Here is an 18,149-nt window from a genome sequence, read left to right on the forward strand (position 1 = left end):
TTAATTGTTAAGAATATTGTAATAAAGGCTTAAGTACAGTAATACATACCCATAGTACATACATAAACTTTTTAAAATAGAATTGGGGTCGGAGATATTTAGCATAATAATTTAATAATGTCAGATTTTTACTATTATTTTTTATTTATTGTAAGATTTGAAATACTTTTGAATTCGCCTGTGTATTAGAATAAGGAATGGTGCGTACTGGTATTATAATTAAATAAAAAAAACACGAATCAGCCAAAAATATTTTATTTAAGCGTATTTTATAATCTTTATATTATCAATGCTGATATATTATTAATCTTTAATTCTAATATTTATGGCTTCCCTTTTGATTACAATAATTACTTGGGGATTGACGGTAAAGTCCACGACTGTCACTGGGATGACTTCGACATGTCAGTGACACCACTAAGTCTTCAGTCTTCATTGGCCAATCAGAAAGGGATTCGAAGGTCTCAGTGGAGCCATCTGCCAACTGTCGCCGTGAACCTTACCACGCCGTGTTTGTTAGTGGGTACACATTGGGCCGAGCCACCATACCATCAACAAGTTTTGTACTTATTTGTAATAGCTTTGCTTCACGTAAAATAAAAAGTTACCTCATTATTTTATAAAAATACTATTTATCTCAATATTGTTTCCAAATTCGCACTTTTCGTTTCTTTCTTTATTATATATATGTGTCAAATTTTAGATCCCAATTAGGTATACGTGATATATGTATATTTTATATAAAATTTAACAAAAAAATAAATCTTAAAATAAACTTAGGTTTAACTTAGAAATAAAAGTACATCTGATAACGAAAAAGTACAACGCACGCTAAACGAAGTCCACAGAAACTAAGAAGGATGTTTCCGGGCAACTCATTTGGCCACTCCTAAGTAAATAATGCAAGTATAATTACGGTCCTACTGAGTAACTCTTTTCATTTAAGGCTGATTACTTTTCCTTTTTCCCTTATTTTCTTACAAACTTTTGGCCGCTCCGTACAAAACCTACCCTAGCCTGGTCACTCCCTCTCCTCAGTCCCTTTAACACGTAATCGATATGAATTAAAGGATAGAAAGAAGGGCTAACCCTGTAGCAACTATTCCGTACATACTACATAAAAATATAGAAAGTCAATTTTGACGTAAATGGCAAATTTTATAGCAAGCCGACAATCAAGCAATTGTGGTGGCACGATAGTGTACTTATCTTCCAAACTATCTTAATTATATACAGACCTAACTACGGCGAACATAAACGAATTATATCAAGCGTCTAGCACCATTCCGATATAAAGGTATACTCAGATTAACATAAAATTATCAAACAATGATATAAAATTGCGAAAAACAATAATAACAAGAGCCACGGTAGCCCGGTACAATTTTCTCCGATTTTCCAAAAGAGACTGGTTAATTTTGAATAAAATAATGGACTAGCTGAAACAGTATTGCGTTCAAAGTCAGACTCCTGAAGAGAAATGTACGTAAATAAATCTAATAGCATATACAACTACCTAAACGCTGACACGGCAGCGTTACACGTATAAAAAATAAATCACATATCGTCGATCACCAAATCGGTCACTTCCATTTTGACCTTATCGCGTGCCAAAGTCTAAGTATATTGTCTCAATTCGCCTTTAAATCTTTCACTCGTACTCGGCCCAAGAAACAACATTCCGAATCAAAAACCGCTAAATATTACAACGTAACCAGGGTAACTAACATTATTGAGTCATACTTCGTTATAGAACGTCTCAAACGAGGACGGTAAATCTGAAAAATGTCACAAATTTGAGCCTCAAAAATCTAGATTGTACTTTAAGACCTGTATTAGTGACTCGCTGAAAGTCATTCAAGCTACGCGCTACGTTTCAGGGGACAACGTTCATAACCACCGGGAGGAACTACTGAAACTGACACTAACATCGAGATAGAGAAAATGTACTTCCATTTTAACTAACATCACTAACACAAATGTGACGTCGGTGAAATTAATTCTAAGCAAGTATCAAGATTGTTTGATTGCACTGTACTTCAAATTGAATGTCAAAATTAAGTCAATTATTAACCACCCACCACTACCGAAGCATCAGCGCTGTCGTTAACGGTAGTTCTAGAATTGACAGTACAACACCGTCAAGTCACCACCGCTACCAGGGCATAAGAACAGCGTAGGAGGTTTAACTCGCGAACGGTATGTCGGGTTCCATTTTGAGCGTCTGCTGCGTGGGGTCATAGTGTCCGGCCAAGTAGTAGACGTCGTTATTGTCGTACACGGAACTGTATCGAGCTGGGTCGTCGCCCATGCGTTCCTGGTACTGCGCGAGCGGCAACACCTCACACTTATGGGATATCGTCTGCACATCATTTTCGTCTGTGTGCGGAGACTCGAACAGGCCACCCTGAAAAAAATAATAATAGATTACTGTAAAGGCCGGGAAGTAAGGGGTTGCCGGCTAAGCAGACATACATAGATAGGGATGCGACGCCGGCAACCCCATGTTCCAACCAAGACTTATCTGGGGGCACGGCAGTGCCCCCGCCAAGTCGAGCCAAAACAAAACAAAAGGCACGGTCCGTACCATACTTTTCTCGAAGCTATTCGGGCTATTTTCAACCTCCTATAATTTTGTTATAGCTAGAACCCTGAATTTTCATTTACCTATAGTGCTTTTCTCAAACATGACATGAAATAAAATAAAAATAAAAACAAGAAATGAATCTGGCGGGACGCTAGTCTCGTCGCCCTGTTGTGTGCGCGTGTCGCGCTGGCTGCTGGCGGGCGGACAAGGGCGGTGGTGCTGGCGGCGGTGCCGCAGCTCGCGTTTAAACAAAAGACGGTCGCATTGCCGGCCAGCGGCCGGGAAAGTTGTATGAAATCTCTTTGCAGGCCGCGAGAGTGACCGCGCGAAGGCAGGCCAGCCGCAGCGCCTGCAGCGCGATACTTCCCGGCCTATTTATTTGTAACACAACGTCAATACTTCAAGTCATGTTTGAGAAAAATAAATAAAAGAAAAAATAACAAACAGCACTGAATAAGAGATACAGCGTATCGTAATGCCAGCGTATGGTGTAGCCATAGGTTTTCCATGAACCATCGACCCTCGTTTTATTCAGATAAGAGCGGGTATCGTAATGCCAGCGCCTATGGATGTAGCAGGAACATAGCGTAATGTCAAGTGACAACATGTCCCACGAACTAGTGTCAAGTGTAAAAGACCCTCGTGTCAGGCGCTGTCAAGTCGCGTGAATAGGACGGAGCTCCGTCGACTGTATGCAAGCCATACAAACAATTCTCGACCTCGTCTCGTCTCGCCTCGCCGGTATCACCTTAAGACTGACCCTGTACATTCGGTTATACCATACAAATGTTATAATCATTTTCGACTATTATTTCGACAAATCATTCGACGAAACGTTTGTTATGCAAAAAAATATGTTACGGAAAAATTTTATGCAAAAATCAGTCGATAAAGACCCTCTACTCAAGTGCAAACCGTCGTCCACTACTGAAGTGACAACACGCCGTCTATGATAACCTGTATTTACAAAATTCCCTATATCGTTAAACTATACTCGTATTCTATGAAATTTTAATTAGACACGGTTCGGTCGTACTGTCGTACGTGCAGCGTGCAAAAACGACCTCACGGTCCCATCGGAAGACCAGCGCTGGCATGACACTGTTTTCCTCGTCTGTCCCTCGTTTCTCTAACTGTCCGTAAGTCACTGTCACGAATAAATGCATTTTCTTTATCTCCTTCTGATTCAACTACAGGATCTAGTGGTATACGCGTGCGAAGCCGCGAGTATACACTAGTCAACAACGAAGTGTATCGTACCGGGTATCGGAGCGGGCTAGTCAGTAATGTAGTGTACTAACCGGGTATTTGAGCGGGCTGGTGCACGGCGTGGTCTCCTCGGGGTGGTAGAACCAGCGCACGCGCACGGCCATGGCGCCGCGCGCCTCCCACAGCGCCTCCACGCGCCCGATGTACGGCCGGTCCGCGCGCCCCGTCGACAGGAACACCGCCGCCTCCCCCACCTGCGCATAACACATACATCCTTACTACTAATGTCAAGTGACAACATGTCGTCCACGTAAAACTCTTGAAACTAGTGTCAAGTGATCAATAAAAGAAAAACTTGTAACGTAATTGCTCAACTATAAGTTAGGTTAGTATTTTGTCAAGGCGCTGTCAAGTCGCGTAGGCAGAATAGGAGCTCCGCTTTGCGGAGCTCCGTCTACTTCGCTGAAATTTGTATGCATTCTCGCGCGCCCGCCGCGAGCCGCCGGGAGCCGCCGCGGGCGCCGCCATACAAACAATTCTCGTCTCACCTCGTCTCGTCTCGCCTCGCCGGTGGAAAATCACCTTAAGAGTCGTTAAATTCATATTTATTTTCCAGAGAAAATTAGTGGAAACTATACTCGGAATAACAATTTTATACCTATAATACATTCGAAAAAACAATGTTATACCATACAAATGTTATTCTAAACAATTTTTCGACAAAAAAATGTTATTAAGAACAATTTCGACCAAACAATTTTCGACATTTCAATCATTCGACGAAACGTTTGTGATGCAAAAAAATATGTTACGGAAAAATTTTATGCAAAAATTTTAGACCAGTCGATAAAGACCCTCATTTGGTACTCGTCTCAAGTGCAAACACGTCGTCCACGTGTAAACATTTGGTAATAGTGTCAAGTGACAACACGCCGTCCACGTATAACCACTTGGCAGTATTATCAAATGACAACACCTCATACCTCATCCACGTATTACTTTGGTACTCATCTCAAGTGCAAACACGTCGTCCACGTATAAATCATCTGCCAAAAAACGACTCCTACTGACTGAGGACGCAGCAGTAGAAATGCTTCTTCCTACCTGTCTAAGCTATACCAGGATCACAGGATACAGCAAGAGTTTATCCAAGTATACTTACACGCAGAGTCTCTTGCCCGCGCTGTATGGCCCGGTGGAACAGCTTGCGGTGTCGGGGGCGGGCGGTGCGGCGGTAGGGCGCGCCCGCCCAGCGCCAGAGCGCGGCTCCTGGCAGGAACGCCGCCATCTTGCTGACGCCGCCCGGTGCTTCCGATGACGCAGACGTCGCTGATACTGTGCGCTTCTTGCTCTTCTGGAAAGTGGAGTCAGAGTAAGTATGGTCAGCATTTGGTAGCCGAAATGCAAAGATGCAAAAGCAACAAGTTTAATCGTGCTGCTGACTTGCAGCACTATATTGCACTTGCATATATATATAACTAAGATACTAAAACATACATGGAAGGAAAATCTATGTAATTTCTATTTCTGTGGCACTTAAGCCAAGTTGATCAGTGGCCCTCGTAATTCGTTCGCCTTACGGCCTCGCAATTTATTGCAACATGCACGATTCTTACAGATCTAAACTAGGCTTCAATGATATGTTTGTTTTGTAGTTACCATTACAAGCAACTCAAAACTCTTACTTTGTCAAACTGAGCTTTTAAAAGGTATGTTATTATCATCCAAAAGAAAGATTACATTACCTTTTTAGCCACCTCACTGGTCGAAGCTGTCGGTTCCTCCTCCAGCCCAATCCCGCTATCCTTCAAATTGTCTTTAGGATCCTCTTCTTTCTTCACCGTAATTTTGCCCAAATTACTAAAGTCCAACACTGCAGTCTTCACTAAAGGATTCTTCGTTAGCACAGCCTTCTTGATCACTGTCTTCATCTTCTCATCGGGAGACTTCTCCACAGCAATCAACGTGGATAGTCTATCATTGGAATCCCCTGAGTCTTCGTTAGATTTGTTAGAGTCCATGTAATCGGACGAAGATTTCTTATTATGATCGTCACCAGAACTGCTAGTCTCTTTGTCGGAATGATGTCTTTTTCTGTGTTTCCGATGTTTTTTATGATGTCGCCGATGCTTGCAATGTTCTTCGCAGCACTTATGTTTCTTTTTCTTCTTTTTGACGTAGTCCGCCGAATTCGGGTCTTCTTCTGTAGATTGAAGACGCTTGAGTTTTTCTTTCTTGTGCTTCTTGAGTTTCTTTCTGTCTCTATGGCGGTCGGCGTCATCCGCTTCTTTCGATGCCAGCTCTGAAAGCGCGGATTTGTCTGCGCTGGTCGACGCAACAGGCTTTTTGTCTTCTGTGCTGTTGGCGCTGGTGTTTCTTCTCCGTTTGCCGAGCGTGAAAAGTGGGTTCTCGTATACTGGAAAAATAAAATTAACAACTTGAGGATTGACTTGTCAGCGTTTTAAAAAGCACCGAGCCGAAAGAATGGTGTTTATTATTAAATCACAGAATCATTCTGCAATTCGGTAACTGCAATGAAATGATTTGAATACGTCTAGTATTTTTTTTAAATGCTCCTGTGTGAAGAAACATAGCAGGATCAGAATAAAAGAAACCTTGAATCATCATACCAGGCAATCATAGCCATAAAGAGCTACTCACCAACAACAGGATAGTTAGGCTCGAGGAACCGAATATCCTCGATAGCTATGCGGCCCGAGTCACCGTCGTCGAACTCGACGGCCACAAACTTGTCCGTGTGCGGGTCCGGCGAGGCCACGGCCACCGTACCCGGGTACAGACACCGGTACTGCTGCGACCAGTACGCGCAGACACGGGTGCCAGATACCAGCTCTGACACTGAAGATGGAGACACTTCCAGGATCTGAAAATCGAAAGTGAGGTTCTAGGTAAGTAATCAATATTTTTAAGTTTTTTCGGTAGATGATATGGACTCTTGAGTACTATTTCTATCAATAGGACCTTTCTAATTAACAGAAAAAAATATCAGATTTTTGGTAGCATCACTCAATTTAAAAAAATGAAAGAGTTTTCTTTACCGCCAAATTACGACAGTCCGGTCGGTTACGGGTTGTTCCATAGTCCAGAATAAAAAACGTTAAAAAAGAATTTGTGTCTTTGACTGGAACGTTTTGACAGGTGACACTCTTTACCGGGCCGAATAATACTGACATGGAAATACCGACCCTGTTTATCATGTACACTCCCATAGAAACTGACATGAACTTCTATGAGCTTTTTTCTGTTAATTACAAAGGTTATTCCTGTCGATAAAAAAGTTTCAAGCGTTTCTAACATTTTCATCCATTTCCCATTGAATTGAATTGAATAAACATCCTTCCATAGGATTATACAGTCGCAGTCGCAGTCGCAGAAGTATCGAAACATGAACTCTAATACCTTTATAATAGAGTGCATGTTCCGATATTCTTGACCACCTTGGCCGGTCCGAAATATCTAATAGCGACTGTACTCCATCTAAAGAAAATATTAGAAAGTAATATTAAATCTTCACTTACAGCGTCTCTAAGCGTCTCCTCTCTAGATAGTATATGCGCCTTGTTCCCCCGCTCTCCATCTAAGGTGATGGCATACACATCTGGCGCAGTCACTGCGCTCAGCTTGCCCGCGTAAAACAACCCGCCCATGGCCGTCAGCACTCGCGGCGACGAGTCCAGCTTATCCTCCGTCAAAGTGCACTTGGAAACCGGGGCAGGCTTGGGTTCAGGAGCTGACTCCTTCACTTCCTCCCGTTCCTTAGATTTTAAACTCTTCCGTCGTTTCTTCGCCCGACGGCGTTCTTTCTCGCTGTCGCTCGACGCGCTCGCTCGCCGCATCGCAAACTCCAACTCGGGCATGTCGTCTCGAGAATGCTTACGCGCCATCTTGTCCACTCTCTCTCTATTCTTCTGGCGGACTTCGTTCAGACTCTCCATGGACGAACTAGCCGACCTGTTCAGCCCCCATTCGTTCTCCTCTTCTTCCGAATAAACTTTTAAAATCGGTTCCGCTTTTAACTTCGGGCGCACCTTGCTCGTGCGATTAGGGTCTTCCCTGGACGGCTCGCCCCTCGAGCAGACTATGCCTCCTTTCAGCTTGCTCTTAGCCAGTAAGTATCCCACAAGTCTGCTCTTGGATTTGGGTTTCTTGGCGACTATGGTTTCGGTCGAATCGGGGCTGGAGACTTTGCGCGGGCGGCCGACTTTGCGCTTCTTGGAGGAGCCTCGGTCGGAGTCGGGGGATGGAGCGGGAGTGGAGGGTGTTGGTGGGGTGGAGATTGCAGGTAGAGGCGGGGTGGAGGGCAGCGCGTCGAGCTGGGCCTGCCGCTCGTGGCACTGCCGCTGCAGGTCGTGCAGGCGGTCGCGCAGGTCCTTCTCCATGGCGCTGACGAGCGCGCGCGCGCACGGCACCGGCGCCGCCTCGTGCGCGCAGCCCGCAGCGCCGCACGCGCACGCCGTCACTCGCCTCAGACTGGCTTCCAACTCCCCCCCGCTACTCCTCTCGTCCTTCTCCTTCTCCCGCTTGTAACGCCTCATCTTCTCGATCTTGTGTCGCAGTCGCTCCTCGTGGTCGCGGCTCCGTTTCCTCCTCTCCCCGGACGAGTCGCGTCTGCTTCTGTCTTTTTTGATCGTCTCGGTCGCCAGGTGCTCCGTGGGGCTCATCAGCGGCTCGCTCTTGATGAACGGGCGGGAGGACATGGGCAGGTTCGTGGGAGGACTCGAGACCTCTTCCATGAATCTCTGTTCGGCCAGCGCGCACAGGAGACCCAGGCCGTCAAGGGACGGTTTCGCCCGCTCGCCGGCGCCTGCCTCGACGGGAGGGAATTCGAACCTTCGCTGAGGTTCTGCGTCGGTCCGCGGCGGTGATTTGGGAGAGGATTTTATCATTATATTCGTCATTGATCTGGTGTCGACGGTCAGAGGCGTGGGGGCCGATGTCGGCATGGTGGAGGGAGTCGTCCTCTCGAACTGTTCGATGCTGTTGGAGAGCAGTTCTAAGCCGCTAACGTCGACCATTGAGCGCGTCTGCTGCGACGGCACGGGAGAAGTGCTCGCCGTATCGATCACCAAGTCGTTGGAAGCGCTACTGGAGCTATCCACGAGAGCCTCGTCCCTTTCTATCGCATGTATCGCTTTCTCCACCGCACCGACGACGGATGAATTCGCTAAAGCTTCGGAAGACGATTCCTCGGCGCTGTCTATCCTCGATGTCTGAAGCATGGGCATGTGCAGGGGGGGTTCGTCGGGGAAGTGAGCGACTCCCACGCAGGCGACATCCCGGTCGTCTTCATCGGCGTGGTTGGGCGAATCATCGTCATCGTCGATGTGGTCAGTCTGGTTGGAAGCGTCCCTATGCGCAGGAGTCTCGTGACTGTCAGGAGGCGGCGTGGGCGGCGCGGCTGGAGAAGTGGCTTGGCTCCTGCAAGCCTGCTCGGGGAACTCTGGCTGGTAGTACAAGTGATGGGTCATCAACGGTTGCGGCGGCTCCGGCGCGAAGGTCGGAGGCTTCTCCTGGGGCGGTTCGGCCTCTATCTTGATCAGGGCATGAGGAGTGAGCAGAGGTTGGATGATGGGTTTCCGGTTGTCTGGTTTGTGGGGTTGAGGAGCGGGGGCGGGCGCCAGAGTGACCAGGCGAGTCGAATGCGTGTGCGTGTGTTGCAGGGTAGCAGTGGAGGCGAGGAGGTCGCCCGAGAGCAGTTGGAGGTGATGGGACGGGTGGGGGGCGGGGGGAGCAGGAGGGGCGCGGACGGGTAGGGCACGCCGCCCCACACCACGGCGTGCGGCAGCTCGGGCGGCGCGGGCAGCAGCAGCAGCGCGCCGGACGTGGGCTCGCGCACCAGCTGGAAGCCGCCCATCGAGCCCACGCCGCCGCCCACGGAGCCCACGCCGCCCACGCCCACGCCGCCCATTACCATGCTCTCCATGGACATTTGAGCTGGAATAAAGAAAGAGAAAATTTAGTCCCATTTATACAAAGTATTCTAAAATTAGTCAGGAATGTTATATAGTAACAATAAACAATTTTACTACTACTACTGTACTACCTACCTACTAGGTACCTACGTAATACCCGTTTCAGCAGAAGACAGAACATTCCGACGCATACTACCAGCGTCCCTGAGGCTGCTCCGCCTGCTCCGCGTAAACATAGTTTTTGGGAAAGAGAAATGAAAACTGTGAAGTTACCGCCTTCGATTGATTTTCTTTACATTTTTCATTTTCTTTGAAAATTCACCGCGCAAATCTAGGGCCGCTCGCTAACACGAGTATAATGGTAATTTTAAGAGTGGCTAGGTTGCCATAAAAGAAAATATAGCAGCGGCTAAGTTCCGTAGCAACGCAATTCCCTACAGGTCATCTAATTTATTAACGTCAAATAAACGAACGAACCGGCATTAGGTAAAAATCTGCCACTGCAGAGCGTGCAAAATATCTGATACGCGTCCTAAGTACTGGACGTAGAAATATATAGTCGATCGGATATTTATGTACGCGTGGTTGTTTCAGATATTTGTGAGCGTGACTGTAAACTGAATGTCCGTGATCCCATGGCGCTCCCATAACGGCAGTGGACAAACGCCGGTTATCGGTAATACTGTAATAGGTACCCCGTAACTTACAGTACTGTTAGTACAGTGGAAATTATACCTTATGGAAAATGCTAGTTACCCGGTATTGCAGTATCACCGACGCTATGTGTTTTAGTAGGTAGGTATGTGTGTATAAGTAGACGCGCGAGCAGAGCGGTGGCAGTGCGCGTGTTGCGGCAGCCGCCGAGTCGCGTTGTCCCTAGGAAGAAGGGCTTACGAATTAGCCCGAAACATGTCGAGCTAAACTCGATTTAAGACGTGAGTAATCCGTTACAATATTATTTAATATGAGTATGTATGCTCCCTAAAGTGGGAGAGCAACACATAACGTTCAACTTTGGTCTCTCCAGCCGGAAGGAAGGTATTTTCACGTCGCAAATAACTTAACCAACCTAAGAAACCCACGACATTGTCATTTCAAAGTTATCACAAAAATGGCTGAACCGATTTTTACTAAACATAGGTAGCTAAAAACCACCGCAAGGAATCTCGCTTTCAAAAACACCGCACCGAAATCCAAATTTGTTACTTTTACGGGTATCCCGCGAAACCATATCGTAATTATTATTAATTTGCTTAAGTAGCATAGTAGAAATAAGCAACCTGAGATATGTATTATGCATAGGAAAAATTCGTGTCTAGATTCCTGTCCAGCAGTGGTGTAGGGGTTATAGCACGCAGCACGGAATGCTGAGGACCTGGGTTCGATTCCCAGTGCTGGTCTCTTTTTCTGGTTTTTCTGTGCATCCATGTCTCAGTTTGTATAAATTTACAATAACTTTGTTCACCCCCGACCTTCTGATAGCTAGGTTTATGTAAGATATATGCGTGTTTATGCAGGATAAGATGTACAAGATGAGCTCTGGTTGAGTTCGAAACGGGTTTGTTTGATTTGTGAGTGTTCTTATTCTTACAGTGAGGAGATGGAGGAACTGCATGAACGCGCATAGGTAAAATGCTTTGTCATGTTTGAAAAGCCATACAAAATCGTGTAACGACTGAAAGCGACAAGGTACAGAAATGATCACTTATTTATGACGTTGACTGTACCTGCCTATCAAATAAAAATACCAGATTCCGTGTATAAATGTAACTAAAGTCGACAGTTGATTTTTGGGCTCAGGCCTGAAATGTCTGTTTTCCTAAAATGTACAATTCTCAAAACGTCTGCGTTTCACAATGTTAGCACTTCTATTTTGTCAGCTTTCTCAAAATGTCTGCTATTAAAAATGTGTACAATCTCAGGAAGTCGTCTATTCATAATGTTGACATTCCTATAATATTAGCATTACCATAATTTCTGCTTTCCCGTTATGTTCACTTTTTTAAATAGGCTATAGTCTTGTTATGTTTGTTTTCCCATAATGTCTGCTTTATTTTCAAATCAATGTTCTTAATGTAAAAGGTTTAATTGCTTGCATACTTACTCTTTGATAACATAAATATCTATACCTAATATAAAATACCGCTGAACCGATTTAGATGAAATTTGAAGACCATGATTTGAGACATTTTGGGAATAAGACTTTTCTGGAATGCCAACGTTATAAGAAGGCGGATGTTTTGAGGTTGCAGACATTTTGAGAATAAGCACTTTCTGAAAAGCGAACATTATACAAAAACTGTCATTCTTGGAGACAGGCAATTTTAAATAGCTGATATTTTGAGAAGCTGACATTATGCAAAAGACGTGTTGACATTCTGAAAAGCAGACATTTTGCGAAAAATACATTTTAGTAAAACGGATATTTCAGGCCTGAGCCGATTTTTGGTCCTACCTATGACGAAAGATGGTGTTGTATTAAATTTATTTAGTAGATACGTAGCTGTTGTACCAAAACACTAGTAACAATAACTAAAATTGACATTTGTTAACATCAACCTTTTTAGTGTTGTATTTATAAGTTCAATTTCAGAGATCTGGTTAATACCTATTTACATTTATAATAATTTCGAGACCTTTGCTGGTAATTTCAACAAACCTTTTTTTTTTCAGGAATAATTTAAACATTTTGTTTTGATTTAACAAATGAGTCCTCATAGACCATTTTGCATCTCGTATCCCGCAGCATACCTATTAAAAATTTTACAACAGTTAAAAAATCACATGTTTCAGGACGAATAACGGCAAGTAATCGCCATGATAACCATACCGTTGGTTACCAGTGAAACATAAACAGAAAAAACTAATTCACAACACTAAAACACTTGAGGCGTTCGGGCGGCCCCGCCTCAGAAGGCGCGGAGCTCCCTGATTGGTTTAAACGAGAAAGTGGGCGGGGCGGGGCGGCGGAGCGAGGAGCGATAGGGCTGACCCGTGACTTAGGTTATCGATAAAACGTGTTTTCGTTTTTTTTTGTACATCGATTATTTATGGTAGGTAAGTGACAAGGCGCGTGAAACGCTTTAGTGAACGGATGCGGGCGTTTGTATGGAACTTTTTTGATGCGTTTAATTTTTTTGTTTCGCGATAATGTTCGCATCTGTTGTCTAAATTGTGTTATGGACTTGATCAGACATTTGGTGGACATAAACTACATAATAATTTAATATGTGAACAATTTTTGCTTTCTTAAAAATTGGAGAGAAATGAGTTCACAATAATAAATACTCAAGCAAAGGTAAAATAGTATCAAAAATAACAATTGAATGGAAACAGTAGCTAAAACTCGTGATTCTTGGCTGTTTTTTTGCGTGATAGAATTCGGAATACGGAAATTTGCAGAAAAACTAGTCACAAATAACAGAAAGATCCTCGAGAGGCGATCACGAACAGAAAGACAAAGCTTTGGCAGGCCTCCCCAGTGGACTAAAGACATCGCGAAAGTTACCAAACAACAGGTGGATGCAACTGGCGAGTCGTCGTTCACGTGGCATTCGGCGTTGAACCAAAGATATAGCATACAGTGAAGGTTTAAAACTGGTTCGTACCAAAAATACCAATAAATACTCGTATCACCTTTAAAAAAGGGTGAAATACATAGTGTCCCAATGGTTTGACCTATGAATGACCTCTCAAGCAGAATCGTGGGTTCCAGGCTCGCATCTCTGAGATGTGATGTAGGTAATGGATTATGACGCGACATATCAATTTCTATACTTACATAAAAACATCGCAACAAAAACATGCTATGAAAATCAAAGTTCAACTGAGAATTTTTCCATAAAAAGGAGCGAGTGAAATCTTCCAAACAACCAAACTTACAAAACAAGCAATTGTTGCTTAAATCAGGCCTGTTGTGGGATTCCACGCGACGGCCATGCTTCTGAATGAATACCTACCACAATATGTACTTATTGTGTTTAAAATTAATGTACCTATACGGAATGAGATTACTTTAACTTTGTCTTTGGAATATTTCTATTGGGCAAGTTGAAAAGATCAAATGAACATCTTCAAAAAAACTTCACCGGAAGTTTTCAAATTAAACTACGTCCCGTTTTTGTCACGTCAGCTTAATAAAACATCGAGCACCGTAGTAATTAAATTTTATATTCTTGGAAGACTTTAACACTTAATTAAAGTCGAACTTAGCCAACGACTGTGACCACGAACCGGGAGCAGTGATGCCAGCCAACTCAGTGGAATTTACACTAGATCTGGTAGTTTCGGCTTACCTTTTAGCGGACAAAATTTGATTTTACTCGTAGTGGCTAGTGGAATTTTTAGTGGTTGTGGTTTCTTCAGTTAGTGGCAAGGTACGAATTACACACTGTCAACTGTCAACGTCTCTAATTTTTCTCTCTTCTTCTATTCATGTTTTTGTTGTGATGTAGTGTGATGTTGTGAGTTTGAGTTTGAATTCAACCAATAGCGCGATTTTCACATTTACAGGACTTGAATGTTTATGTTATCTATTGGAGTATATTTTTTTATGTATAGGCAACAGTCAGAACTAGGGAAGCCCGAAGATGATTGTCTTTAGATTTTTTTTTTATTATTTCACAATACTAAAATATTAATTACAACAATTGTTTTTTCATTTTCAAAAAATATTGAGCTATTTAGTGGTTTCTGGTGGTTTACGATACCACAATTTGCGGATTCGTTAAAATAAAGTTGGCAACACTGACCGGGAGACGTAGCGTTGGCTGGCAGGTCTCCTACTAGGTGGATTGACCGTTGCTGGAGTCAAATTGTCGTTCATTGTGGCGTTCTAATTCTAATGGGGAGGCCTTGGTTTGACAGTGAGAGAAAAACTAGCTACGAAATAAAATATAAAAAGGTGCACTGCCTTGCTTGTGTAATAAATAAAATCTTCTTTAATATGAATCGACCTAGTTTTTTGCAACCATACTCGTAGGGTAGGTACCTAATTATAATGATAGTTACCGCATTCGCCACACACATATATAGGTACAATAAGTACAAAATGTCAATTAAAAACAAACTTTTGTTACTGCACGAAATTAATTACATATATCAACTAACAGTATGCTGGTGTTTCAAAAAATAAAAACAACTAACCACCATATCAATTATATAGGCTACAAAAAGCAAAAGGCAAACCGCAGCGCACGCCACGGGGCGGCCTTGAAAACGATATGTAGGTACATACCTAAGCAGGCACAAAACTAGTTTACAACAACACATTTCATTCGTCTCCTGAATCGTCAATAAACAATCATCATCTCTTTCTGATGGGAGTATATGGTACGTACAAATATAGGTTAGTATAATAAGAAGTGTCAGTTCAGCAATCAGCATATTCTGCCAGCATCGGCATAGAAATATTCAGACTATGACAATTATTCTGGACAATACAATAAAAAAAAAACAGTTTTCGTAACAAATATTACGTAATTTTCCTTATCTATGAAACACATTTTGCCTAAATAGAAAGGCAAAAAGACAGCTAATAAATGCTGTGGTGCTTTGTGTCTACTACCAAGGAGAATTATATAATGGTCCTTGCTACTACTAAAAGCAGTTTTGATTGGATAGTACGGAAAATCGCCGATATAAACAGTTTACCAGAACTTAAGAAGTTTTTATCGTGAGATAGCAAACGTCTCGCGAACGTTCGTTTTAAAGTCTCAATTAAGTAGGTATCAACTACATGTGAAGCTGAAGTTAAGCATAAACTTTTCGACTCATTTTTGTGCCGTAAATTACAGTCGTTATGCACGTGAGTGGCGTTTACTTAACCCTTGATCAGAAGTCACCGCGCGTGATGCAAATGAGTTTTATTTCGCGTGCACTCCTTTTTGTATCAAGATTTTGATTTCTTAGTAGTAGTAATTGCATTTTTATAGCCTTTTTTGTCTTCCACTGCTGGGCAAAGGGTCTCTTTTGTTCCACTCTCGTCTATCGAATAATGTTGTTGTGATACAATACAATACAAAGACTCTTTATTGTACACCAGACATAGTAAGCGATACAGAAAACAGATACACAGAGAAAAAACTTATTTGTGATTATTTACTTATAATATTATATTAGTACCTAATGAATGAGGTAGTGAACAAAATGCAATGTAGGCAAGTAATCGTGGTAGCAGTGGTTTGAACTATGGTCTCCCAGACTGTGTCGAAACCGGACTCGCACCACTCGAAATTTAAGTGCTACATTAGGTGGGTACATTCGAAATTCATTATGACCTTCATGGAGTACGAATAGGTATATCATCAATCATCATCATCATCATCCCAGCCTATTTAGGTTCCACTGCTGAGTACAGACCTCCTCTCAGAATGAGAGCTCTTGGGCGGTAGTTCCTACGCGGGCCTAGTGCGGATTGGAAGCTTCACACATACCATTGAATTACTTCACAGGTGTGTGCAGGTTTCCTCACGATGTTTACCTTCAGCGTAAAGCTCGTGGTAAATTTCAAATGTCATTTCACACATGAATTTCGAAAACTCAGAGGTGCGGGCCGGGGTTTGAAACCTCTGCTTGAGGGGCCATAGGTCAAACCACTAAGCCACCACGGCTTCATACGAATACAAACGTACTTGCAAAACTCATGAAGAAATTCAATGGCGTGTTGAAGTTTCCTTCAGCACCAAGCCCTCTCATTCTTAGAGGAGGCCTGTGCCCAGCAGTGGGACATATATAGGCTGGGATGATGAAGAACCTTCTACAAACTATAAGAAGCCTTAAGAAAAAGATGTAGATAAGAAATTTGTAAACTCGTTCTTATTAAGTCATTGCGTGGCCAGGGGAGATAGAGATTAATTTTTACATTAACCTTCGGTGAATACATATAGGGATGCAACTAAACACATAACAACGATAACGATCGGCCGATAAATAAGTTTGAGGAGCAGCGCGATTCCTGTCAAACTAAACTGTCAGCTATGTGCGTGTACTACAACCCAACCCGATTAAAGTATCGGCCGATATAAAGTGTGTAGTCTCCGGGGATTCTTAATGAACTCCTGATATTTCAACGCATCTACTAACAGCATTGGACAGCTTTTTACCCAGGTATCACTCGGTTCAACCAGACTAGACTATATCCGGAAATTATAGAGCTAATTAAAAGGCAATTGTTGCAAAAATATGTCATTCGTTGTAAGTACAGGTGCAATAGAGTACGGACGCATTTATATGAAAAAATATAATATAGAGTTGTTGAAACCCCCCAAAACTTTAAATTGTACGATGGGATCTTTAGGAAAATGAGGGAACTATCCATTTTCTAGTAGTTGCAACAGCTCTCTATATATCGATAAGTATCCGAAGTTTACATGCCATTAATTTGACGTACTTAAGTAAACTAATGAAGTCTATAAAGGTGCAATATTTATTTGATGTATTGATTGATGGACGGTCGCTAGTGTTCGGAAATCGTCGTGAACAGCCAATTGTCTTTTTCCGAAGACCGATGTGTAAGATTACAAAAAGAAGATTATTGGTGGTAAAGATTTACCACCAGGGTACTGGGTACTGTATAAATTACTTATCACAAAATTATTAGATTTCAGTTGCAGATATACCTAAATTGCATTTGCCATCAGCCGATCCAGAGGCCGTATTTATTATCTAACGCGCAGGCGCACGCGATAGCATTCGCCATCTCTTTCTACCCTCATCCCATACCGGGTGGCAGAAAGAATAACTGTCCCGACAAAAAGCGATCGCCGCCACCATTTTAGTAGACTTGATGATAATATTTTGATAATGCATAGTAAGGTTTGGCTTAAGTATATCGACAAGTCAAACTTTTCCCTTCCCTAGAATTTTGAGCCGAATTTAATAGGTATGTTACCTACTAGAGTATCTATGATGAAATCTCACGCCTTCAAAATATTACCCTCCCTTAGAGCTTAATTTGCCGAAATTCAATCGGGGCACTCAAAACGCAGAGACGTTTAATTTCACCGGTTCAATTTTGGTACCTAATTTATTATGCAGCCAAAGCAATAAAACGCCAAAGATTTATAAAGAACACGTCCATAATAAACGAGTTTCGGATTACGTTAATAAAAACATCCGAACAATTAAGAATTCAAAGAATGATGAAACAATTAAAAAGTTTTGAAAGAGTTCACGCAAGGCGCCAAAGTAACCGCGCAACGCACAACCCGACCGAGTTGAAAACACCGCTAGTTTGAATGAACATTCGTTGTATGAGAGTGTGTTTTTACTTGGTCGGGTTATCCGAAGGCCGGATGGAATGTCAACAACTATTGACCGGACAAATTCAGTTGCAATGCCGCTACCAAAGCAGCATGACTCAACAGGCTCTTAGAATAAGGCGGGAGCGTCGCTGTTCCGGCGGTCTCGCAATGCAGTTG

At 43.0% G+C, this 18,149-nt stretch overlaps 1 protein-coding gene across 1 annotated transcript in view; it reads right to left on the minus strand.

The window, feature by feature from the left end:
* Positions 1-239: 239 nt before the first annotated feature.
* LOC141429286 (uncharacterized) overlaps positions 240-18,149 on the minus strand; it is a 163,296-nt gene continuing 145,386 nt past the window's right edge. The window contains 7 exon segments of the mRNA XM_074089577.1: positions 240-2,407; positions 3,889-4,050; positions 4,959-5,150; positions 5,542-6,212; positions 6,458-6,680; positions 7,336-9,542; positions 9,545-9,751. Of these exon segments, the coding sequence (XP_073945678.1) occupies positions 2,186-2,407; positions 3,889-4,050; positions 4,959-5,150; positions 5,542-6,212; positions 6,458-6,680; positions 7,336-9,542; positions 9,545-9,751 (3,884 nt within the window). The 3' untranslated portion in view covers positions 240-2,185.

The sequence above is a fragment of the Choristoneura fumiferana genome, chromosome 6 (assembly GCF_025370935.1).
Source record: "Choristoneura fumiferana chromosome 6, NRCan_CFum_1, whole genome shotgun sequence".
NCBI lineage: Eukaryota > Metazoa > Arthropoda > Insecta > Lepidoptera > Tortricidae > Choristoneura > Choristoneura fumiferana.